We start from the raw sequence: 25,620 nt of genomic DNA on the forward strand, positions 1-25,620 counted from the left end.
ACAAGTTGGCATCAGGCAGATGGGTCTCCTTTTTTTTAGCTGGATTCTCAAGGATTCTTCCTGGTAACATGGATTTTTCTCTGGATCACATTGCCTATGTGCTAGCTTTAGGGGCTTAGGCTTCGGGCTCCTTGAAAATGGATATCTATACTGTTACTAGTGCTCTATGAATAGAAAGAAATTGAAAAGGATAATGTGGACATTAAACATTACTTTGTGTATTTACATTGCCCTTGATCAGGAGCATTGTACGAGCTAATAATTCATATTACTATTGAATAAGTCCGGGGGGATTATTAAACTACTTCTGTGACCATACTGACTTAACAAAGACAACCTTTGTAACACTGTCAAATAATTTGTTTTTTTTTTCATATAAAAAGAAAAACAGTTGATTTTTCAGTAGTTTTATTTGTGGAATTATATTATGAAACTGTCGCATTCAGTTTACCACAATTGATTTGAACTCATTTCACATAAAGATGAATGCAACTTGGATCACAGCAGCGCATGACAAATCATTGTATATTACACATATTATGATACAACTAAGAAAATCAGTAGAGAAAACACTGGAAACAGTGAAATACATTTGTGTGAATGCTTTTCTCGGGGATGTTTTTTTTTTTTTTCTGGTGATGTGGCATATGTGGCATGCTGTAACCGCTGTCTTTCTCAGTAACATTTTAATTCCACACAGACAGAAAGATTGAGTGAACAGTTTGCTCTATGAGTGAGTTACACCCTCACAGTCACTGTTTCTAAAGTGCTTGCTGAGTCCTGGTTGTCATTGTAGAAGGGATGAGGGTACAGCACCAGGGCAGACATAGAGAGAGACGGAGACAGTAGAAAGAATTTGTGAATGCTCTTTTGTCTCTCAAATGGTCTTAGTCATCATAGCAGAAAATAAATGTTTGTGGTCAACAGGCATCAGTAGACATAGCCTTCGTTGTAGGGACGTGAGCTGCAATATGTTCCTTCCTGCATATATGCCATGCTCTCATCAAAGTGTGACAGTGGCACAGTGTCTTCCTCATTGATCTGGCGTTCCACGTCTGTTTTCAAGACAGGCCGTTGATTGTCTGGGAATGCCATGGAGAATAGTGCTTCTGGGTCACACACAAACTTGTAGACATATCTCTCCCCAGCCACCTGTTACCATGGAACAAGACAGAGAAGAACAGTTCTTGTGTATATTCTTAAATTCACAAGTATGTGAAACAGAACAGAGAATTGAGACAATCTCCAACCTTTTGCATGATCCCTTTTTCATAGTAATAACGTAATGAACGACTGAGTTTGTCATAATTCATTGCAGGGCGATTTTTCTGAATCCCCCATCGTCGGGCAACCTTCGAAAGGCACATGTACATCAAATTAGATGTGAATCAATTTGTCCATTACTAATCATATAATTTAACAAACTATTCTCAACAGCCTTGTTTCCTGACTAGACCAGAGGATTAAATTAGTGTTTGTATGGAAATAAGACACTTGATCAGAGAAACACTATGGACATCAGAGAAAATGTATGTAATATGTGCATGATATTGATAACATATACATATGTGCAAGATAACATAGTATGTCCTTTGACATCCAAACACATATCAAAAAGAAGTGTCTGTTGAAAGTGTGACAACTCATTTTCTCCAACTCTTACCTCTTCTGGCTCTATGAGCTTGAATTCCATACCACGCCCAGTCCAGGCAATAAAGTGTGAATTTGACGGATCATCCAACAGAGCCACCAGAAATTGCCAAAGTTGTAGAGAGCCACGGCGCTGGTAGGTGGGTCCTTCACGATACAGCCCTACCTCCTGCTTGATATCACCTGGGGATCAATAGCAGTTTCACAAAACTAAATGTTTGTCCTTCATATAAAAATATCCTAGAAACTTCAGTTTCTTCGTTTTCAAACTATCACTTACAATTTAATTGTAATGTACAGTGCTTATATAAAAGGTAGATATGTATTCTTTCATTGCTTTTGTAGATGGAATCTCAGTAAATTTGATTTGCCCTTTTTTCACAATTAGTGAAATACAAATTGCCTGAGTGCAGTGAATGTATATGTAAGGGATAATCAATGACGCGCCGTGCGTTTCTAGGAAAATAATGCACGTTCGAAGTGGTAATAAGGACCCGACGCCGCAGGCGGAGGGGACTTTACACTTCGATAAGTGCATTATTTTCCTAGAAACGCACGGCGCGGAGTTGATTATCCCGCTTATACCACTGCTACTATCATTTTCGTTTATTTTGCCGCTGTCTTAGATACACACTCTAAGCAACTCTGAAAAAAGCTTATTAAAATGTAACAGTCAGAGTTTGGTTCCAAAACGCTATATCCACCATTTTAATACATTTTCATAAATATTTTTTTACATTTTGTTTTGCAAGTAATTACAGTGTATGTTTAGTTGATTTATCTTTACTCAATCAAAACAAAACAACTGCATTTTTATTGATATTAATTGAAATACACAATTAAATAACATGACCTTTTAATATTTTTTTAAAATGGATATATAGCGTTTTGGAATCAAACTCTTTTTATATATTTTACACTAGTCCGTTTTTCTTTTTTTTGTCAATTAATATTGTATTATTATTATTATTATTATTGATTATTGTTATACTTTAATTGTTATTATTTATTTATGTTATGTAAAGCAGTTTGGTGTAATGCTGTTGCTTTTAAATGTGCTATATACAGCAAATAAAATATGACTATGTACACACACACACACACACACACACACACCTATATATATATATATATATATATATATATATATATATATATAAAGTCCATCAAATCCATCGTCAAATGTGTAATCTGCCTAGAAGAGGCCATCCCCACAAACTGAGTGACCGTGCAAGGAACAGACTGGTGGAGGCCACCAAGGCAGTTGGCTGGGGAGAGATATGTCTTTTGTCTTCCACATTCATGAAAGTGTTGGTATGAATGTTGAGTCATGTTTCATGAATCAGTCATGAATGCTTCATATGCAGTTCATGACAGCTGTTATGAATGTGTTATGAATGAACCCGTCAAGTAAAGTGTTACCGTTTTTTCTAATTCTTGTAAAAAACAAAACAAAACAAAAAAGCCAAATGATATTGACCATGATTTCATTTATCAAATAATATATTTTATTCATCAATAAAATGGGTATACATCCAGGGGGTTAATATGTTTTATAGGCACTGTATTCTTTTTGGATACAATGTCAGCTTTTTAAACACCTTAAACATCAGTCAAAACCATCAACAGCTTGTTTTGTACTCAATCTGCACTCTATATCATACTTTAAATCAGTATTATTTTTGTGCATTGCTGCCAAGTGTGCATTTATGGATGATTCTGAAATGACAAAAAGAAAGATACTGTAAATATCAATAAGCATGAACATATTAAAAACTCACCCTCTGTTTTTTCTGGCACCACGCATGTATCGTCATAGAAGTGTCGTGTCACTTTATCGAACATGCAACCTGTGAGAAACAGAGTATTGAGGAAATATCTGCTTTGAGATAAACAAATCCCTAAAGAGTGTGTGTGTGTGTGTGTGTGTGTGTGTGTGTGTGTCTCTGTCTCTCTCTCTCTCACACTCCCTCTCTCTCCCTGTGTGTGTGTATGTGTGTGTGTGTGTGTGTGTGGTGCAACTGTGCAAATTGAGAATATGTGATTTAACACACCCAACACACATATTAATAGTATTGAAAAAGGAATGTGAGATGGATATTTTGGATAAATTAACATAAAATGGAATGGTACTGGACTAACTAATTGTGGAAAATAAAACACACAAAATCATCAGGTATCCAGGTAAAAAGGCTTAATTTGTACAGAAAATAGATTGAGTGAGTGCATCAATTTATTTTACTCATGAAACAACAACTTAAACATAAAGGTATATGAATAATTCCCAGCTGAACGGTGGCATGAATTCTGCACAGGGTCATATGAGACACAAACGGCACGATAACTTATAACGATAGCTTAATTACTCTGATTTTTTTAGCAGGGTTCATATTTGTTTTCAAAGCAGGGTTCAAATTTGTTTTCCCTTTTTTAATGAAAACAATAACATGCTTCTTATGAAACACTCTGAGTTTATTTGGGTTTTACAGTTTCTTCTCTCAAGTGGCCAGGGTCATGTAACGTTTTGTGTGATAACTCTTCGGTGGTGGAGACGATCACTTCACTTACTAACTAATATGTTACATTTGTAAAATTGAGTTTCCAATTACCTTCAGTCCTGTTAGGGTAAGGCAGATACCCCTCGTGTCTCAGACATACAGAATGACAGCTGGGCACTTCTGTAGAAATCAGAACAAAGAGTGAATTAACCAAAAAAATAAGTCAAGGATATTTGACAGTTGCCACCTGTCATAAGGCCTGTTTTGTTTTCTCTGCAAGCATGATACAATTAGACTTAAAAAGAGATGGCATGCCAACACATTGATAATCCCAACACTGATATTTTACACAATACAGTAACCTGGAGATCATACTGTACATTAACATTTCAGTAATTAACCCTCATTTTTCAAAAGATTAATTTGAAGTAACAGGTTTTCCTTTTATTGTTTACCCTGCTTGGGAAACGATCATGCTGTCAGGATTCCAAGAAATGTAAACATCATATTGCACAATACTCAATAAGAGCCCTATTTGACACTATATTCCTTGATAAGACCACTGTTTACAAAGACAACATATGATTTTGAATGGGGATCTCCATGCCACAGGATACAATGAGCAGTTTTCTAAGTGAGTAAAATGATAGTGCTCTTCTCATTAACAGGGTTGTTTCCATGGTTATTCGCCATAATGAACATGTCAGAAATATTAGTGGTAATCTAATCAGCCCTAGCCATGCTATCATTTCCTGTGAACAAAGGCTGGAGAGACCAAATCAACCAAGTCAGCAAAGACACATTCAGGTAACGCCATCAAGAAAGCAATCAGAAAGAGGGAAAACAAACGTGTTCTTCACCTTTAATGACTTCCAAGTCCTATTGTAAGGTTACAGAGACAGCTTTCTGGGTTTTTTTTTTGTTTTATTGTGGTTGTAATTGTACAAAATAAGTATATGACAGCAAGCTCTTAACTAGATGCTATGTTTTCTATCAGTCAGTAGCATTTCAACATTGCATTTTGAGGATGGCCACGGGCGTGACAAAATGATAACACCAGTGCTCTTTTACCCTCAAATGCTAAAGGGCCTGATAAGCGGTACTGCAGCCTCAAGCCCCGGATCTGCAGCCTTCCACAGTTTTTTTTTCCCACCAGGCAACCATGCTTATGAAAAAATGGACAATAAGTGTCTGTTCCCTGTCTGTCTGTCCGTCTGTCTATGATCACACACATGTGTGTACACACACACACACACACACACACACACACACACACACATTCACACTAACCTATAAATGGATGTAGGTTTCTGGTTGATATGTTATACTTCTAACCACCATACACCCATAGGTTAAAATGTTATAGAAATTACATAATTTGAAAGTCGATTTGCAGCCATGTAAGCATTATCTGCATGTAAGTCAAAGTCCCACACATGCAGATAATAATACAAGGTGCACATTTTTTTACATTTTGATTTTAAAATTAGGTTTCTATTATTTGCAGGTGTCCATGTGTATAAGTCATTAACCACCTTAGTCCAGACTATTGAAATTGGAAAACAATCATGGTCCAGACTTACAAAGTACTGGGACACAATCGTAAGTTAGATGCAGGTTAGTTAAACAATGCATCATACCATGTTAGCAAAAAGCTAACCTTCGTAGTTGATCCAACAATTGTACTATCTTATATAAGTCTTGAATCTTGCTTGCATCAATTAGCTTTGCTAAGCGACTTGATATAATCTTGAATTTGAGTTCCTGCTGAGATCCAAAGTTTTCCATCAAGGAGAATCCACCAACCAGAATCCACCCCTGAAGAAGATGTCAGATGATTTGGACTTTGTTCAGCTTGCTACAAAATGGATACTTCATGGATACTCCATGGACTATGACATACGGTTGGGTTATCCCACTTGTGGATCACAAGATACAAGAGGTGTTCAGTGTGTTTTTTGTAAGGAACTGGGACCAGATATACTAAAATGTACAAACACAGTGCGAACAGGCACATGGTTAGTCCACAGAAATCACAATGAGCATTTTATGTTCTATTTCAAAACCTGAAGCTCATCTTATAGTCAGCGCTTTGCTCTACTCATAATGTGTGATGCCCACAAGTGAAAGGCACCATTCAATCACAAGCACAGTTGAAATTAATCAACATTAAAAAGGAATCCAAACTTTAGCGATAGAGATACTTGAGAAGCTGCAACAAACACATTTAAAGAGTCTAGCCGGCATCTGCAGAGAGAAGTGGATGATGTGAAAAGCAAAAAAAAAAAAAGTTTTAACATGATATAAATTGACTACTGATTCCTTTAGAAGTTTCTCCTATTGACAAATGTAATCAGTCTGGATTCAACTTCCTTTTACAAGGCAAACATTTTAATTTGTAGTTTTGATACTTATTTCAGAATACCTAACCTATCACTGTCAGTTCTTATCCTCCCATGTTTTCACACAAAAATGTCCACTTTTCCCTCAATCTTCCTATGTATGCATGTGTAGGAAATGTACAACTTGCCATTCTAATCTGCTTGTGAGGGAAGGTGTTGTATCCAGCAGTAAAATTACTGACTATTGCCAGTGTTTCTGGACATTCATCACAACACAAAATGTTGATCTGACTACATTTGTGAGGAAAGAACTGGATTAGAATCACTGAATCACTAGGAGTGACCACTTCTGTGAAATTTCAGTGTTATGAATAAACACAAGCCGAGAGTAGATTTATTAATCAGCACTGGGCTGCTGGCCTTGACCCATGGGAGACAATTAGCTTCCAACTCTTCAGAAGGACCAAACAAAGCCTGGCTTACAGGAAATTAAGATCTAACAGAGCCAAAACAATAAACAGACCCCTTGTCCAATAACAAGCCTTAATTTTATCAATGAAGTCATCTTTCAGTAAAAGGCCATCTGACTTTTAACACAGAAAATGCTTACCTAATCTGGAGACAGGATCCTACGATTAAACTGTTTTTTTTTCTATGTCAAACAAACAGACATTCTTAAAAATCCAATCAACAGGTTCAGATTTGTTGAAATATACTGGCAAAGCATATTTTGCAATGGTCTAAGCGAGAACCTGAGATGGCATACAAAATGTCTGCATGTTGCTTAACAACCATTGTCACTGAAGACCTACATTGCTTGGAGGAATAATGACCATTCAATCTCAATAACATGTAGCCTACTGTATGCTTATCTTGTGAACCTTGCAAGTATAGTAACTGTTCCATAAAAGCAATAAGCCCTGCAAGGTTGAGAAATAGGAATAGGCCAAGGACCAGAGGGGGCTACAATGCAAGTTATGTGTATTTGCAGGCTAACTACTGCAGTTTGTACAAACTGTTTTGAGAGCTGCATTGACTGACTGACTGACTGAATGCAGTGACTGAGAAAAAGTGTTCGCATTGGAAATAATTACTGAGTAAACTGTTTTATTGACAAAATGACAAAGCATTGTGGGCCAGATGTACTAAGACGGCGCAAATAGTGAGTTTTTGTATGCGCAGAGTGCGAACGCTGTGCTTTGCTATATTGTGTAGTATTTACTAAGCTGTCACTACATTACGTTAATTGCGTTCAGAGCCGCCCGTTCCCGCCCCCTGTATCACGCCAATTGCGCATGCAGAGCTGAACAACGAGAGCAGTTGAATATTGCAGCAATAAAAATAATCAAAGTTTAGCGGTCATACACGATTCAAAGAGATGTCAACGAGCCTAGTAGTTCTTCAAATCCACTTAAAAAATACTTGAACTATTTACTGCACGTAGACTTGGGATATGACTTAATTCCTAGTCTAACAGATTGGGAAGTGTAGGCTATGTCGTGAAAGAGAAAATACGATTTTAGAGAGGCAAACAAAAGTTAAGGTTGCTTTTGACATAGTACAATGAAGAAAACGGATGCTCTGAATATTGATTCAGCTGTATCTAAAAGTTTTTCTAATAGACGCATTTAACCGCAATCTGGATTACACCTGCTTTCAGAAGGCGGAAGTTTTTCAGCGCAAAATAGACGTGCGCTGTTTTCATACGGAATACTTAATCAATCGCTATTAGCACCTCTCCTCCCCTGTACTTGCGCGTCACACCCATTTTCACCTGATCCGCCCAGGAATTAATATGCATGACACGGAAATAGCCATTTTCAGCTCCCACGGCAGGCAGTCTGAGCGTTTCCCTCATTGCAGCTTGTTTGTACATATCCTCCCCATGTTTATACGCGCACGTTACGCCTGAAATGGGCGCAAAACGTTAAAAAGTACATCTGGCCCTGACTATCTTGTTTGTAAACAATGGGATAAGGACTCATTCTTATGGCACTTGATTATTGCCTTTGAGACATAAACTCAGCATTTTGAGCAAGTTACACACTTTTGCAGGAAATACAGTACATTAGTGCAGTTTGCACAAAATGCACTTACTGGACCTGATTTACTAAGATCTCAAATAAGTAAGGAGTACTATATTGCATGCTAATACATTGCATGTTTAGTAGGTGAAAGTTTTACTGATAATCAATTAAGAAAAAATGCATAGGCTAAATGGCGAGAAAATAGTGACAATGCCGGAATGTATTCAAACAAGGATTTTGCAAGTTGTATTGGTCTACGACATGGTCTGGATGGATAGCTGACTGACTGCATAAGCAAAATGAAAATTGTCAGAAAGAATTAGAGGTGGAAGAAGTGGCAAAAAAAGACTACAGAGGAGATATCTGAATACTATAACTGAATAGTAAATGTATTTAGTTCAGTTTGGCTACAAATACGTACATTTGTAAGTATAATGCATTAATGTATGGTAGTTGTGTGTTTTTCTGAGTTATGAATATTATTGAATGAAAATGCCCCATGACAACTCAAGTTGTTTATGAGCATACAGTGTGAGTACTGCTTAAAAGGCATGTTTGGTTTCTTATACCGAGTGTCTGGAATCCTTATTTATGCTACCTGCCTATCCTGTGTAACATCGCAGTAAGGACTTGGGACAGCACACCTGAAAAACACAAATATTCCTTTCCTCCAAAGCATGAGAACAATGATTTCAAGATGTCAGTGAGTTGACAGTAAGAGAGAGAAATGATTGTGCACAAAGGCCTATCTCTTGGCAGCTGGATTACTGTAACTCCCTCTACCTTGGTCTCCCCCAGTCCCTCATACAATGCCTCCAAATGGCCCAGAATGCAGCAGCAAGAATGCTAACCTGTCCGTGCATCCCTTCACTGGCTGCCAGAGCATCAAAGGATCCACTTACAGATGGTGATCAAAGCCCTCAACGCATGGCCAGACCCCATCTTACATTTCAGACCTCCTAATCCCCCACTAGGTCCCTGAGATCTTGCAATCAGGGTCTTCTAAACATCCACCACTCCCGATTAAAACAAAAAGGTGACCGGGCCTTTGCTGTTTATGTGTATTCAGTATTGTTATTTTTTACTTATTATTATTTATTTGATTTGATTTCTTTACCTTTTTACACTATATACAGCACTTTGGTCAGTGTGAACTTTTGGAAATGTGCTTTATAAAGAAATAGTACTGACTTACTTAGATATCAACCTTGATTTCCTAGGATATAATGTTAATTAAGAACTGGGTACATAATAATACATTTAGCCTACATAAAATTGCTAGGTTTTTATTTTCCTTCATACTATCCTAACTCTAAGTAGATACAAAACGATTTACTGTACCTCCGCCAAGGAGGTTATGTTTTCATCAGGGTTTGTTTGTATGTATGTTTGTCCGTTTGTTTGTCTGTTTGTTAGCAAGATAACTCAAAAAGTTATAGATGGATTTAAAAAAACTTTTCAGGGAAGGTCAAGGAAGAAACACTTAAATCACCGTCCAGATCCAGGAAGTGTTTATTCTTTTTTTGCGTGGCAGTGTAATGGCATAATATGGCCACGTAGAGCCGCTCTGAATAGTTTAGGTTAAAATGAAGAAGTAGGCTAATAATAAAAGTTGTCTACTTGCATCCTGATCGTTGTGTCCTTAAACAAATAGTTAGAGGAACAATAGGCCTACATAGTGTCAGCTCAAAACTCACGACAGTCTAGAGTCACAGATAACGTGTTGGAGAAGTTTTTTGGTGTGGAGAGTGAAAACGGGTGACCTGTAGAGCAAGAGAAAGTGTGAGTTGAAAGCGTGTTCGACTTCGAACTAAGCTCGTGGTCCACATGGATAAAAAGATTGAAATGCTTCAGAATGGCTTCATGTTTGATAGAAAAAGAAGGTGAATACCAGGTGAATTCTGTCATTTACACAATGGGTGATAAGGCTGACGATATCCTGAGTTGATTGCAGTTGACAGAGGCCAAACCAAAGGACTATAAAGAGGTAAAGCAGGTTTTTCATGGACCGAAACTGAACAGTTTTCATTTCTGTAACTCTGAACGTTGTCTTTTATAATAGGAATAGCAGAGATAGAAAGTTAGCTGAGAATGGGGAGCACCAACATGTTAACAACATGTTCTACATTGCAAAAAAGAAAAAGAAAAGGCCTTTCCAAAAATAAAATTGTGTGAAAAAGTGTCATAACCTTTAAGGGTGAGTTTACATAGGGCTATGTGTTGTTGGAAAATGCCAGGGCCATTTTTTGAACCCAGTTCGTTACTGCCTGTTATGAGCAACAGCTTGTTTCTAGACAAAAATGTCCCATAATAAGAATGTAAATAATCTAACTTTCAGTCACTTTCCCCAAAAATTGCATAGGCAAATTATTGTATTGTATTGTTTTTTTTTTTTTTATGGAATTTCTTGAAATAAGACAAATAATCTCATATACAGTAGTTTAGTCTCAATGAGTAAATAAATCATGAAATAAAATAGATTAATATGCTGAATTCAAGACAGCTACACAAGTTAAGGTTTGGATTTTGTGCAGTATAGGCCCTATTCATAAAACAATATGGAGATAATCACACCATTCTTTACTATCTCATTATTTCAAATACCCTCTCTACCGGTCTTTATGATTGCCATTGTAATGAGGTTAAACATGACATTTATGCAACAGGGCAGGTGTTACACTAAAGGGTAAAACGTTTTGGTAGAGAATCTGTTATAATCCAAAAGGAATGTCAAAAGGAAGTCTGTAAAATAACTCAATACATTATGTTATATCAAACAGCCTAATATCAAAAGAAGGCTAATCCCTAATAAAAAATATAATAGCAATAATTTACATTTACAACAAGTAAAAGAATCAGACCTATTTATCTCCACATCGTTCAGCTGATACAAATTTAAATGTGCTAATTTGCACTGCGCCAAAATTTACCATCAACATTTTCCAAGTCTTAATTTCACCATCATATCACTACCCTATGAGTCATTCCAGGAAAAGATATTGAGAGTCCCATGATAAGTGGTTGGGAGAGGAAGACAGAAGCCAGTAAGATGCATTTATGAATTGTGCTTTTAGTAGTTCATTAAACCTATTCAACAAATCAAATCATATGACCAAAGTTCAAAACACTACTACAGTTTTTTTCAATCGCTAACAAGCGCTTACCCATACTTCAGATACTTTGTCTGAACTCTTAACACAGACTCACACCTACAAAACACAATTGGCCAAATGGATAATTTTCCTCTCAAAAACACATTCCATGTTGTTACACCACATTTTGTACATATAAACTAACTCGTCATTTCCCTGCACACACTAACTTTACCAAAGCACTGGAAATCTGACTCAAAATGAAATTTTTCTGTCAAAGAATGAAGCTTGTTTTCACTTCACAAGATACATGCAGTCAATCAGAGTACACTACTGGAGGTTTCAAAATACTGGCTACTGTTGACATTACAAAAACTGCCTAGACTTGTATGTTTCAGTTTTACAAGTAGTGCATGCAAAACATGCAATCCAGCATTTTTACACTAAATTTCTTGGTTGGGAACTGTATGTCCACATGTAATGTTCACATTCCAGTTTTTTTATGTTCACTACAGGAGGTGCAGTATAAATAGGCTACTGTTTACAGTAGGCTATATAACAGAAAAAGTTTTACAGCATTGCCTACAGTGAACAAAATATCAAAAGCACAAAATGACTGTCTACAGTTTTTTTCAATCGCTAACAAGCGTTTGTCCATTCAGTTGACATATTTTCAAAACTCTAAGCACAGTTAGCACCGCATCGGTCTTTTGTGGCCATACATACCATTCACACATTTCATGTCGTTTTCACACAGTATGCAGTCAGTGAATACATTTTTACAATGCTTACATTTTCTTAACAGACAAGCTATACCTCTCAACAAAATGATGAATAGTTTTTCTTTTATTCACGAATGTTAAAGGAAAACTATGCAGGATTGGAGATTTCATCGCCGGTTTCGTTTTCACTTTTTTTTCCCCGTTTTCACTCGTTTTATGCTTGCATATTTCTCTGCAGAGATTCCCCTACAGCTTTAGCGTGTATATTTTACAAAACTCCTCAATGGGTAAGTCTGCCGTGTCTTTTCATGAGACTTTACATGCTTCCTGGAGTAGAGCATGGGTTCGTGCCCGAGGGCTCCTGAAGTTGCAAGCGTGGTTCTACGCTCCAGACCACTAGGGCGGCCGACAAAAACATTGTTCGACCGGTAATGACTCATTTAAAGCAACACCATGTAGTTTTTCAGGTGTGAACCCGCGCACAAAAAGAACTACAAAATTCGACTGCTTTACAGCATACACTTCCCCCACCACTTCCTCAAATTCCGTGCAAGCGTTGAATAGACAGTAGCTAGATGCCTTATAAACATGAGCTACGTGATCTTTTGGCGTTTGAAAAAAATAAAACCCATGAAATTATATTCATATGATAATATGCTGAAATGTATGCTATAGGCTAGGCTACCTGGAATATACATTTCACACGCAACGCAGGCAGTCCGAGTTTGCCCAAGAGGTGAGAACTCCTCCTGCAGAATTCGGCTTGTCAACAAAAGCACGTGTATCCTAGCTCTGTCATCTAGTGTCATCATGCTGCCAATCAAACTGCACTGATTATGCTAGTTATAGCGCAACGTGTAAATCTACCACGTATAGGCTACTGACCAAACAATTATCTTGAAAAACAAAGTTATCACTTGTAAGATTCTGTCATCATATTATAAGAGCTCTGCCTCTCAAAACATTTTGGGCGTGCAAATATATGCCACTATGGACGTGAATACCATAGTATACAATATCTGGTGACCATCGATTTTTTTTTTTATGTTATAAAGACACTAAAAATGACCACCCTAGATTAGGCCACGCTATTGCTCATAAATATCGTAATCGTTTTTTTTTCTAATAAGTAATTCTAATAAGACCAACAATTACCAACATTATCCCAATACTGAAACGTGCACAGACCTGAGCTGAAAGCCTAGTTTTACAAATGTATCACATAACTGGTATCATAGTACCACATAATTTAATATTTAATGTGCAGTCTCAAGTCTAGCCTATACTGTACTAACTTGCTTCTGGTGTAACCGTGACAGATTTTACGACATTAGTAGAAGAAATGACCGTTTCCCAACTGTAGGGGGACCCCAAAAGCAAAACTTACATGGTGTTGCTTTAATCATATATAACAGTATGGAACGAATTGATTAACTGAAAAAACGCTGCATAGTTTACCTTTAACACACAACATCCCAAAATAGTTAAAACAATATTCAAAACCTTAGATACGGTATAAAATCCTCTGCTTCTGCAATGATATCAGTTCAAAAAATATATATCTCAGCTGCTAATAAACAAACAATTGAATAAATGACACACAACTGATTTATGTTGGGTAAAGTGGGTCAATTGGTCAACAGCTAATTCCAGTCTGGCTTAGACTGAGTTGCAGGGGTTATTTTTTATATTACATTGACATTATACAGTAAAAGGAGAACTTTGAGGAGTGATGTTTTGGAAACAGAAACAAAAAAGGCAAACACTGTAATGTCTGGATGAGTAAAAGTAAGGGACCCAGGGAGAAGAGCAGGCCCAGTGAGAGATGCAGTGAGAGGTGCAGTGAGAAGTGCAGGAGCATTGAGTGGAGCAGGTGCAGAGATTACACACAGTAATATTGTGTTTTTTTAGTTCCCTCACTCCCCTTTTTATCCAGGCTTTTGAACGTGAACATTACATGTGAACATACAGTTCCCAATCAAAAGAATTAGAGTAAAAATGGTGGATTGCATGTTTTGCATGCAAATACCTGTAAAACTGAAACACAAAAGTCTATTAAGTTTTTGTAATGTCAACAATAGCCAGTATTTTGAAACCTGGTGTACTTTGATTGACTGCATGTACATTGTGAAGTGAAAACAAGTTTTATTCTTTGACAAAATATTCTAAGTTTGATTAGGATTTCCAGTGTTTTGGTAAAGTTAGTGTGTGCAGAGAAATGAAAAGTTAGTGTATACAGTATTAACAAAATGTGTTTTTGAGAAGAAAATTATTAATTTGGTCAATTGTCTTTTGTAGGTGTGAGTCTGTGTTAAGATTTTAGAAAAAGTATCTGAAGTATGGGTAAGCGCTTGGTAGTGATTGAAAAAAACTGTAATATCTTCACCTGCTCCTCTCAGTGCTCCTGCACCTCTCACTGCATCTCTCACTGGGCCTGCTGTTCTCCCTGGACCCCTTGCTTTTACTTGTCCTCGTTCAGACGTTACATTGTTTGTATTGTTCTGTTTCTGTTTCCAAAAACTTCACTCCTCCTCAAAGTGAGTGAGTCTAAGCCAGACTGGAATTAGCTGTGGTTGGCCCCGTTTACCCAACAGAAATCAGCTGTGTGTCATTTATTCAATTGTTTGTTTATTATCAGCGGATACAGTATATATTGATTTTGAACCATTGCAGAAACAGAAGTTTTTATAGTGTATGTAAGGTTTGGAATATTGCGTTTGCTATTGTGGGATGTTGTGTGTTAACATTCGTAAATAATAGAAAAACGATCCAAAATGTTATATGGCTTGTCTGTTAAGAAAATGTAAACACTGTGGAAATGTGTTCACTGACGGCATATTGTGTGAAAACGACATGAAATGTCTGAATGGTATGGCCACAATAGAAAGATGCTGTGCTAATTGTGTTCAGAGTTTGGACAAACGCTTGTTAGCGACTGAAAAAAACTGTAATAAAATGCACTATAATCTATGTCTAACATTTCTTGTGCACCTCTTGATTCCAAAGGTATCCACTATGGAGTATAGGCACACGGGGATAATACAATCTTCACTGTTGGAATTTCAGCTGGCAACTGTCCAACTTAATTTTTACTCAAGATTCAATTTCTTAAACTTATCATCACTTGAAGCCTTTCCATTTAAAAACATGGTGGACTATTGACTCAATTCACCTTTTCATAAAGTGCCCAAATATTGATTTACACTTGGCCCACAATATGAATTGCTTCTCAAAATGGAAACTTACAGTACATACACATGCAAAAAATGTATTTAATTACTTTACAATGGACTTGAATATTAAAGTGTCATAATGGGCTAGAGGTGTTATAAGAAAAGTTAAGAGTATGGTTAGATTACACAAAAACTACTTTTTTTCAAATGGCAATTTTTTATTTATTTTTTTTGTTTGTTCGCATTCGTAAGATAACTCAAAAAGTTATGGATGGATTTTTATGAAATTTTCAGAGAAGGTCTGAAATGACGAAGGGAGAAATTATTCATTTTTGGGAGTGATCCGTATCACAGTCTGGGTCCAGGAGGCGGTTATGTTTTTGCTTGGCACAGGTTTGCGCTCTCTGAGTGCTTTTCTAGTTACTAAATACAATTGCGGGTAACAAAATATTAGGTGAGAATAGTATATGATCATTAGCATGGTCAAATACAATGGAGTGATAAGTACACAACGACTGATGGTTTGACCATAGTTGAGCAGTCTTGGTTGGGTTGAGTAAAAGTATATAGTACCTGAGTCATAAGTGAAATCTTGTGGCTCTTGTTTTATGATCATAGAAGGATGAAACATCTGGGGAAGAGGGGCACCTGCCATGATGGGATGTTCAAACAAGGAATCGTGGTACTCCTGCTTGAAGCCCTGGGGGGCAAACAGGAGACTGGGTTCAGATAGCTGCCGATGACACATAGGGCGCCCATCACGAGGCAGACTTTGCGGTGAAGGAAAGGAGTGGCATGGTTCTGAAAGCTGACGTCGGAACCTATAGTGGACACAGAGACATACTAGTGAAGAGAGGCCTAAACTCCTGTATTTGATTCTATACAGAGCATGCATATGTGAAAAGTATTGCACAAGTGAGTCTTCTTCAGTTACATTATTATGCATGTTTGCAGAGATGTAAGAATAAACTAGAAACATATCCATGTATCTTGTTCAATCTCATTTACATTCTTTATTGTCAGAAGTACAAAATCAACTTTTAAGTGTTACCTAAACATGCTAACAAAAATGATGTTAAATAAACAAAAGTGATGTTATCTGATGTTATTGAGGTATATTCACCATACAACTTTATAAAAACAGCTATCAGAGAGTTGACTTTGAAACCTAAACATTTTAGACATTTTACACAGACCTGTGTTCCATGGTATATGTGCTGTCAGTAGCTTGCGCAGTAGCTACGTGAGGGAAGGTCCTGTCTGGCTTAGGGTTGGATGTTATGGGGGATGCATGATGGGGGGACACTGGAGTGCTGCTGGGTGGAGGCACCGGATTAGTCGCCTTCATGCCTGCAATATGCTTTTGCTCACAGGCACTGTGGACACAAAGATAAACATCATATTTTTTCACTAACATACTGCTTGGAACATTACAATAAGATAACAGACAAATCAAATTAACCTCAGCAGATACTATATCTCTGTTACTTTTTTACATTTTTGGATTTATCTTTTTGCATACCCCATCGAAGCAAAAAAGTATCAACATTTGCCACAAAGACATTGTTAAATCTTAATAAATATTAATAGTAATATAAGGGGATATCTGCTATATTCAATTAGTAGTTTAATTTCTTTCTCATCCAAATGTATCCCAGTATCGTTCCTCACTGGAGTGGAGTCTGAATTCTTGTGCAGATGTCTGTGCATTCAAACAAACATAGCCTCCATTTGGCAATGCTAAAAGGTTGTAATTTTAACTTAACAAAAAAAAAAAAAAACTAATTACTAGAACACATTCACACAGTATTTAATAATGTCCAAATGGAACTTCCAAAAAGAAATCAAGATTACTGTGGAATGAGCACAGAGAAAGTATGGAAGAGCACAGGGAGGACAGTGAATCTAATCAATGAAAATGAAGTGTGCATTAGCAGCCGCAGTTGTGTTTAGGAGGCTATCTAACTCTTCTGCTGATAGATTATTAGATGCAGAGCTTACAGTAGTTTCTCTGTTGTTTCTTTTTTATTATTATTATTTTTTAAAGAAATGCTATAGTTAGACAAACGAGTCACATAAACATAAGACTAGAAATATCAAAACATTATGAGCATACTGTCACTATAACTGAAAAAATCAATAATATGGTGATGGGCTTGTGTTCGCCATATTCATAAAGTCGTATTGAAATTGATTCTATTCACCCATATTCAAAGTGATCCATTTTTCTTAATAGTTTTCACAATTCTTCTTAAATATATATATACTTGTGTCTCTTACATCTAAAAGGAAGCACTTCTGTAAAAGAGAAAGTATGAATTGTATTACATTAAGATACCCACCTGATATTATACAGGCACTTCTCCCCATAATGCAGCTTGTACGATGGCTCGTGGCTGCAGGATGTACTGAGTTTTGCACAGGGGCTATGTGGCTCTGTTTTAATTTTCAGATGCAGGTGGTGGAATGACACTGTAAAAGCAAAAGACAGCAAAATGAAACTACAGAAAATTGAATTGAACATTTTGCAGGTCTTCCATACATGTACAGGAAATACACATGTTTTGATGTAGTATTATTGTAGCACAAGTAGCAGTATCTCCCCATGCACAGTTTCATGAGCCCACCGAAACAGAGTTTGAGTCCCACATGCAGTCATTTCCTGATCATACCCCAAATCTCCCTCCCACTTGTTTCCCGTCTCTCTACACTGTACTATCCAAATAAAAGATTAAATTGTGGGTGATGTAGAATTGATGTTATATGGAAAGTGCAAATGATTCTGGAGCCCATCATAGAAAATTATATTCTAAATGTGCAGCATGCCAATTCCTTCCCTGAGTGCAATGTTCTTCCAAAGAGTTTTTTGTTCCTATCTACAAATGTTTTAGGTCTACTTTGCCACCCTATGCTGAACTTTTACCCTGTATACACATAATTCTGATGAGCCTTTGTGATGGATGGAGTGAAGTGATGGAGTGAAATGGAACGTAAACTACTACAATAACTGATTTAAAAATAATAAGAATTGAATCGGTCTCCGTATATTTAAAACAAAATGGGTCAGCTTATTTTGTTTAAGTAAAACAAACAATACGCAAAGAGCAAACAGATTTTCAGACAACCCTATTGCAAAGGTATACCTGACCTTAAGTTTACCGAGGTACAGTATGCTGCCCATGTTCCAACCAGATTTTTAATGTGAATCTTTTAAGTTTTACAATAGCCTCTAAATTAATATGTACTGTAATGACAAGTATTTGAATATGCCCAATTTAAAGGGAAACTGTGGTCTTACAACAACCTATGGTCTGTTTATGGATAACAGTTAGTGTACATTTTCATTTGGGACCAAACCATTGAGCAGTTTTGAAAAGCATATAGTAAAGCCTTTGGACACAACTTAATCACTCAATGATAGAAAATCATTACACATCTATGCAGAGGCTCTCTGCAGACAACGTTAATAGTGTAAAAAAAGGGTAGGGAGAAGAGTCTTGTTTAATACCATTTCTTGCACAATGCCCCTGAATTTACCAAGGGTTTTGGTTATTTGTTTGTCAATATTTTATTTAATGAATTAACTTCCAAATATGCAAGAACCATGGATAATGTTTTTTTTTTTTTCAAAAAATACTCATTACATCCTGTACAAATTCAACATTCAGTTCATATTGGATTTACGTCTAATGAAAATAAGGCTGTTTATAGGATAGACACTGTATTGACATTGTGCATTTCATGTTCCTCCACTGGCTGTTGCATTGTATTCCATGTAATGTAAAATGTTATTATACTGTGTAAGTCTAATATTCTTGTGACACTGGAAATTGTGAGGTAGATCATATTAATGTGGCAAAACGAATAGTAGATATTGCATAATGCAATTGTGCGTGGTTGATTGTGAGTAGTGCGTAAAAATATTAAAACTATAGTTTCGCTGTTGATGACAGGAATAATACACTATCAGTGTGTGTAGGAAGTATCAAAGAATACAGAGTGAGATGAATACGAATCAATAATAGCTGACATTTTAAATTACCTAAAATACTCTTCTGTGATTGTTCAAATACAAATAGACACATCCCTTCAAATGTACTAGTGTTTGGTAGAAATGATGATAACAAAAAAACATGGCACTGGCTGTACCTAAAATTGATTGTGACTGTATAACATCTCAGCCCTGCTTGTAACATGACTTGCCCATATGGGAGTGCTGAGGCTGCCCACTCTGAAGCCTAACTTCCCTTGACCGTGTCCATCTGCTCTTGACTGCCCCACCTGTGCATACATGCTAACATTGCCATACATGCAACAGCAATGTATTTCAAACACCAGCATGGAAATGACAGTACATTACCATGAACAGTGAATAAAATGCTAAGAAACTACTTATTTCTTTAATGTTTCTGTCTTACTGCAAAATTGATTCATTATTCTGTGCTGCACTCAGGATGTGCAGCAACCGTAAAATGACTCGCACAATTATGTGTGTATCTCAACAGTGGTAAACACTTGTTCTCTGGAACCATAATGTGTCTATTCTAAAAACAGGCACAAAGCACCAGGCAAAAACAGGCAAAATAGCATGGTTCTAGCTAACTAGCTAATAAGTACATGATTGATATAATAATAATAATATAATAATAGCACAGCGCAGATATATTATGGAACATCAGTCATAGCAGTTTCATCATTTTGATATGCATCTTCAAGAATGTACATGTGTATCTTCAATATATATCTTGAAGATATTAAAGTCCTGATGGAGGGTAATCAGATAATACAAACAATTGCAGAAAGTAACACATTATGCATGTGAAAGAGAGCAGAGATGGGATGCTGTTCCAGAAATGGACAAGCCGGACCCTGTTTTGATGAGGTGTGCAACATGCCCCCTCTCGGCTAATTTTTAAAACATAAGCTTGTATCGCACCCTGCCATGCCATTCATGGTCCTTGCCACTTCCGACGCTGGCACTACCATTTTGCCGCCTACAACTATGCCAACTGCGCTTCCTATGTCCATTTTAAGAAGACAGCATGCTTGGACAAGCATGTACTGTATGTTTTAACACAAAAATAGCCAACTTCAACATTAAACGTGCAAATAAATGGTAAAATATAAGCTGAAATATGACCTTAACTTGCCTATTAAGAGGCATTCAATACTACAGTTTTCGACAACTGTAGAAGTATGAAACTGGCATAATTCTACCGAAATTGCAGTGGACTCGCATTACAGCGTGTGTCATTATATATTATATTTTAAAGCTTTCAAGATAACAGCTTACATAAAGATTTTTAAATTACGAACATTTACTTGTTAAGATGATGTTTTTATCCAGAGTTATCTAAGACAGATTTACATAACATAAATTTTCACTGCAGGTGTGCTCCCACAATTTTGAATACATTTCTCTACCCTTTTCTCTTTACCCTCTACTCTACAGGAGCTACAGGATACATCATCCCGGATCATGCATATGAGAGTTTGGCATCAGGACCGTGTTTTACCAAGGAAATTAACCTCCAGAGGGAGCTGTAATGCCAGGTCAGTTTTAGTGATAATAAAAATTCTCTGTATATCTCTTTGTATTGTGGTCAGTCACCATGTAAATTATTTAGACTCATTTGCATAATTAAGTCTAATAAAAAGTCTGATTATACTCACAGTTCTCACTATGAAAGTCTGGAACAAACTGTTCATCATTCTCCAGAGCTTGATCGGGAAAAATGAGAGGATAAAAGTAATGTTTGAATAAGGGTGAAATGTCAAGTATGAAATGTTTCAAAAGGCAGGCTTCTGTAAATACACCATATGTGGACGAAAAGCTCACTATGAATAGAACAAACTGTTATGTGGAACTGTTTCTGTGACTAACCATTTAAAGGTTAAATAAGTTTAAGCACACCCAGCTTTAAAATCAGCATTAATCAGACCACAAACTCACAAATGCAAAATAGTCAAGAGGCCAATCCTGTCCATAATTTCAGAACAAAAGTGTGAAACATTTGCTTTTTTAAAAAAGAACATTTGCTTAGCATTTGTTACTAATCTCTATTGAGGTTCTGAAGCTTTGACCGAGGCCTCACCTGTATGTTTGTTGACATCACATTTTTATACACATACATTTGCAATGTGCCTTTAAGTTCAATTTTACAAATGAAAACGATCTTTAAGAGAGTTCCATCATGGAAGACTACAATCAGTTTCATGTCTAAACACTGGTCATGAATCTTCAAAAACAATATTTATATTTCTTGTCATATGTTCCCAAGACATTTGTGAATGGGCTTGATTCAGACCATCTCTCATTCAAAAGAGTAAAAAGGCAACCAAAAAGGAAAAAGAATGTAATAAGGAAACACGACTGGAATTGGTTTCTGTGAATGTTGAGCTGAAAAGCATGCGAGTGAAAATGTGGTTCGACAGGACAGAGAGAGCTCCTACCAGGCTAGGTAGAGGGAGATGTGTGTCAACATGTGAATGAGAATGCCAGGCCAAGAACGTTGCCGCCATTCATAAAAAAGGGAGGAACAGAGTGAAAAGAAAACTGTTGGGATCCTGGTATGGGCTACTGTTAGTCTACAGCCATTACTGCATTATCTTACTATAAGCATAGGTGGGATGACTGAAAACTTTTTTTTTTTTTTTTAAACAAATTTGCTTGTCTAAGGCATTGGTTTTCAAAATATGACATGATTAGGCTATAAACTGTTTCCCCCTTGTCAATTACAAATGTAATGTCTGAGTCAATCAATTTAAGAACAATATGGGTCATGCTAAATCACATCTAAAACACCAGATGAGAACAAAAGCCTACCACTGTGGGACATTAAATCATCCATTTATTCTTTTTAAACTATTTTTCACTTCTTGTAATTTCAAACCCAAGACTGGAGACCTATCCACCACTATCATGCTATCTGAAGAACAATCTGTCTCCCATAATGATCTCTTATTTCCAATTACTAGACCCAATCAATCTTATACATGGGTGCAGAAATGTAGCTCTTTCCTTTATTTTAATAGACAGGAAGTCATCTTTTAAAATTACACAGTTGAGATGTTCATCTCAGTGATATGAGCTCGGCAGGATTATATTTCTTTCAGGAATATCTACATAGAGACACTTCTTCCCTCCAGAGAAACTAAAATATTTAAAAGATGTCTTATTCTTTAAGATGCCCCCTGGTGATATAAGGCTTTACAATGTACAGCTGAAACAGAGCATGAAAAATGTCCACCCGAAATATTTTTGAGGAGCACACATTTCACTTTAAATATATATTTAAACCAAATTGAAAGTATTCTAAGTTCATGAAAAAGGAAATAAGTTATTGGAATGGTGATTGTCCCTCATTCATCTGTTGGTATTTTTTTTTTTTTTCAGAACACAATAAATGGTATTACAAAATATATTACAGTAAACAAAATACCTACAATTTCTAAATTATTTTAAACATTGTATACAAGTTAAAATGCAATAATTAACTGTTAACAATAATTAATTAAACAGATAAAATACAAGCTCCAAAATATGTATTTTTGATAGAATATTTCACCCTAACATTTGGATATGGTCATTCCCTAACATAAGTATTGTTTTAAGCATGCTTTAATCATTATCATCACATTAAGTTAGGCCACTAATATTACTAAAAACCCAGTAACACTGCATTGACGTATTACAAAAATAGGTATAAAATAATTTAATTCTATCAATGCATGTATTTTTGCTTAAAATACTTAACATGTCATACATCTAAAATGTAATGAAATATCACAAATTGGAGTTGTGGTATTTGGAACCGCTATTAATTATTTTAAACATAACATACGTGTATCATAACACAGCGAAGAAATATTTATTTAATGACTGATCAGCAACTAGTGTTCCTTTTGGATCATGCACTTGCAATGCTGACAGATTAGCAACCACTGCTCCTTTTTGAAAATGCGATGTTTAATAAATTCTAAAGCTCTATTATCAATATGTTGATTAACTTAACTTTAAACGTACATTCATAAAACGTACACAAATGCTTTGCAATATGCCAAACTTCCATAGAAAGACACCAACTGCTTTTTTGCCTTTTTCATTGCAACTAATATATTATCATGAGTTTGTTCACATAAGATAATGAACAGGTAGAAACATATCTTACACATTATGATAGTTTTTAAAGATGAGTGGAATTAAACTTACAATGGGAATGAGCATTCACTAACCTACGGGTCTGCGCTGCAAGCTGGTAGGAAAGAAGACGCTGGCGCTTATGTCCTGAAGCATCTTGTTCGAATTACCCAAAAATCAGCCAATCTTGCCATTAGAAAATAAATAAATGAAGAAAAAAGTCCACAGTGATGGCAAAATGGTGGACTATAAAACCAATCCAACTTATCCAAAACAGCGGGTAATGGAAACAATAAATCTTCAGCACTGGAGAGACCTTTAAACTGACTTACAGTGAAAAAAGAGAAAATAAGAAAGAATAAGACAGGAGAGGCAGAGATACACAGAGAAACAGAAGAAGAAAAAAGGTGAAAGATTAGAAAAAGTACAAGGATGTAGTCAGGTTGACTGAGATACAGTGTTTGCAGAAATCTAAGAGGGAATTTAAGCGTGCTGCTTGATAAGAGAGTAATATGTAATGACATTCTGGGTAGTCTTCTCAGTTGCCCCCTTCCCAGGTTGAAGCTTGGAAAGTTCTATAATGCATGCATGACACACAAGGTGCCTATGCCAAACAATTGGCTGAAACATTAAGGTAACTTGAGGCTCATCCTACACAAAGACACAAACCTAACATCTAAAACACCACCCCTGTATAGCCTCTTCACTTTCATTTCACCCAAGACACCTACCTGAACAGAGCCAGGTCTCCGGTAACTGATAGAGGTCCTGAAAGAGATCTGGAACAAAAATAAAAACATGTGGTACATTTGACTTTGGACCTCATTGTTGAAGCTATGAGATGAACATTTTAATCAGAACGGAGGCTGCTATGAGAACGAAATCAAAGCATCTAAGTATAGTGCACATCAACTTGTAAATTGAACTTCCTCTGGTCCATCCTAATTCCAAGCTTACCCTCTGTGCCAAATGCCAGGTTAGATTGAATGTGTTTTTGCTTTCTGTCATTGACTGGTTTCTCACCAGAAGTCTTCCCCTGTGGATTCAAAGTAGTGGGGGGTGGGGCATAGGGATACAGAAGAAAAAATGATGTTGGCTACTGCTGGGAGTGAACAGGCAGAAATTACTCTAAGCCTGTGTTACTTTTCCGAAGGAAAAAGAAATCAGGACAGGAGCTAACACAGTCAACAGGCCAAAACTATGGAAGGCATTTGGCTATCATGTTTCACAGTAGGTTGTTATGTAATTTGAAAATAAATCAATAATCATACACATTTAACCTTCATATAGTCTACCCACTTGGTCACACCACAGTTCATCATACTCATTATCATAGAATCACTAATATTATCATTGTAGCTAATGAACTTCATCTGACTCACATGTGGTTTATTGAGAGGTACTTTTTGGTCGTAAAATCCATCCATGTTCTTTGTCCCATCTAACTGTTTAGATGTAGCCTCTTCATTAGCGGTGTTGTCCCATCCGCCCCACCGATCAGAAGCTGTATTCGCCTTGAGGAATAAACACGTGCATTAACTATTACAAATGATTCAATAGCCTATACGTTAAGGCTACGGGTAATGTATACCTGTGTATAGGTATATTTAGGCTATTTAGGTCTATTAAAATCCGATTGAGCACGTTAAAAGGCGCAACAAGCCCGCATCTATCGCCGGAGAGAATACGGGGTTGACGTGTCCTTGGTTTACAACTATATTAGATTAGTATACTGCTTACCCTGAGACAGTTCTGAATACCACAGATCAGCTTCTGAAGTAGCTTAACTTAGGGGGACGCGACACTTAACTGTTAATTTCATCATAGCCACCGAGTTAAAGCTGTAAATAAATCGTGTATGGTGCAAGTGAAAGTGTTAACTTACCAAGGCTATATTCAAGTGAGCTTCACCTGAATAACTTCAAACATGATAACCTGTGCATAGATTACGCGCTCGTTTAGTGCTTCATCCTCTT

General features: G+C 36.6%; 1 protein-coding gene across 3 annotated transcripts; it reads right to left on the minus strand.

Annotated features, from left to right (window-relative positions):
- Positions 1-391: 391 nt before the first annotated feature.
- On the minus strand, positions 392-25,620 carry etv1 (ETS variant transcription factor 1). Of its 3 annotated transcripts, none has more exons than XM_062537869.1 (14): positions 25,530-25,620; positions 25,027-25,158; positions 24,602-24,680; positions 24,376-24,423; positions 23,740-23,967; positions 21,178-21,225; positions 17,847-17,976; positions 16,701-16,880; positions 16,078-16,325; positions 4,260-4,328; positions 3,432-3,500; positions 1,664-1,833; positions 1,251-1,352; positions 392-1,152 (listed from the first exon to the last, which is right to left on the minus strand). In XM_062537869.1, the coding sequence occupies exons 5-14, from the start codon at positions 23,798-23,800 to the stop codon at positions 931-933; spliced, it is 1,299 nt and encodes a 432-aa protein (XP_062393853.1). In that variant the 5' UTR covers positions 23,801-23,967; positions 24,376-24,423; positions 24,602-24,680; positions 25,027-25,158; positions 25,530-25,620; the 3' UTR covers positions 392-930. The 3 variants fall into 3 exon arrangements, with proteins under 3 accessions (XP_062393853.1, XP_062393852.1, XP_062393854.1); XM_062537868.1 differs by having other exon boundaries at positions 23,740-23,971; XM_062537870.1 differs by having other exon boundaries at positions 23,740-23,971; positions 25,027-25,148; positions 25,530-25,547.

Source organism: Sardina pilchardus, chromosome 6 (assembly GCF_963854185.1).
Source record: "Sardina pilchardus chromosome 6, fSarPil1.1, whole genome shotgun sequence".
Taxonomy (NCBI): Eukaryota; Metazoa; Chordata; class Actinopteri; order Clupeiformes; family Clupeidae; genus Sardina; species Sardina pilchardus.

What these genes read in the sequence shown, in the direction of transcription:
- etv1 (XM_062537869.1), bottom strand. Translation starts at nt 23,800, where the DNA reads ATGCTTCAGGACATAAGCGCCAGCGTCTTCTTTCCTACCAGCTTGCAG. An exon ending in ACATATACCATGGAACACAG is followed by an intron (nt 16,326 to 16,700) that starts GTCTGTGTAAAA and finishes TGTCCACTATAG; the next exon opens with GTTCCGACGTCAGCTTTCAG. An exon ending in AGCTCATAGAGCCAGAAGAG is followed by an intron (nt 1,353 to 1,663) that starts GTAAGAGTTGGA and finishes TGCCTTTCGAAG; the next exon opens with GTTGCCCGACGATGGGGGAT.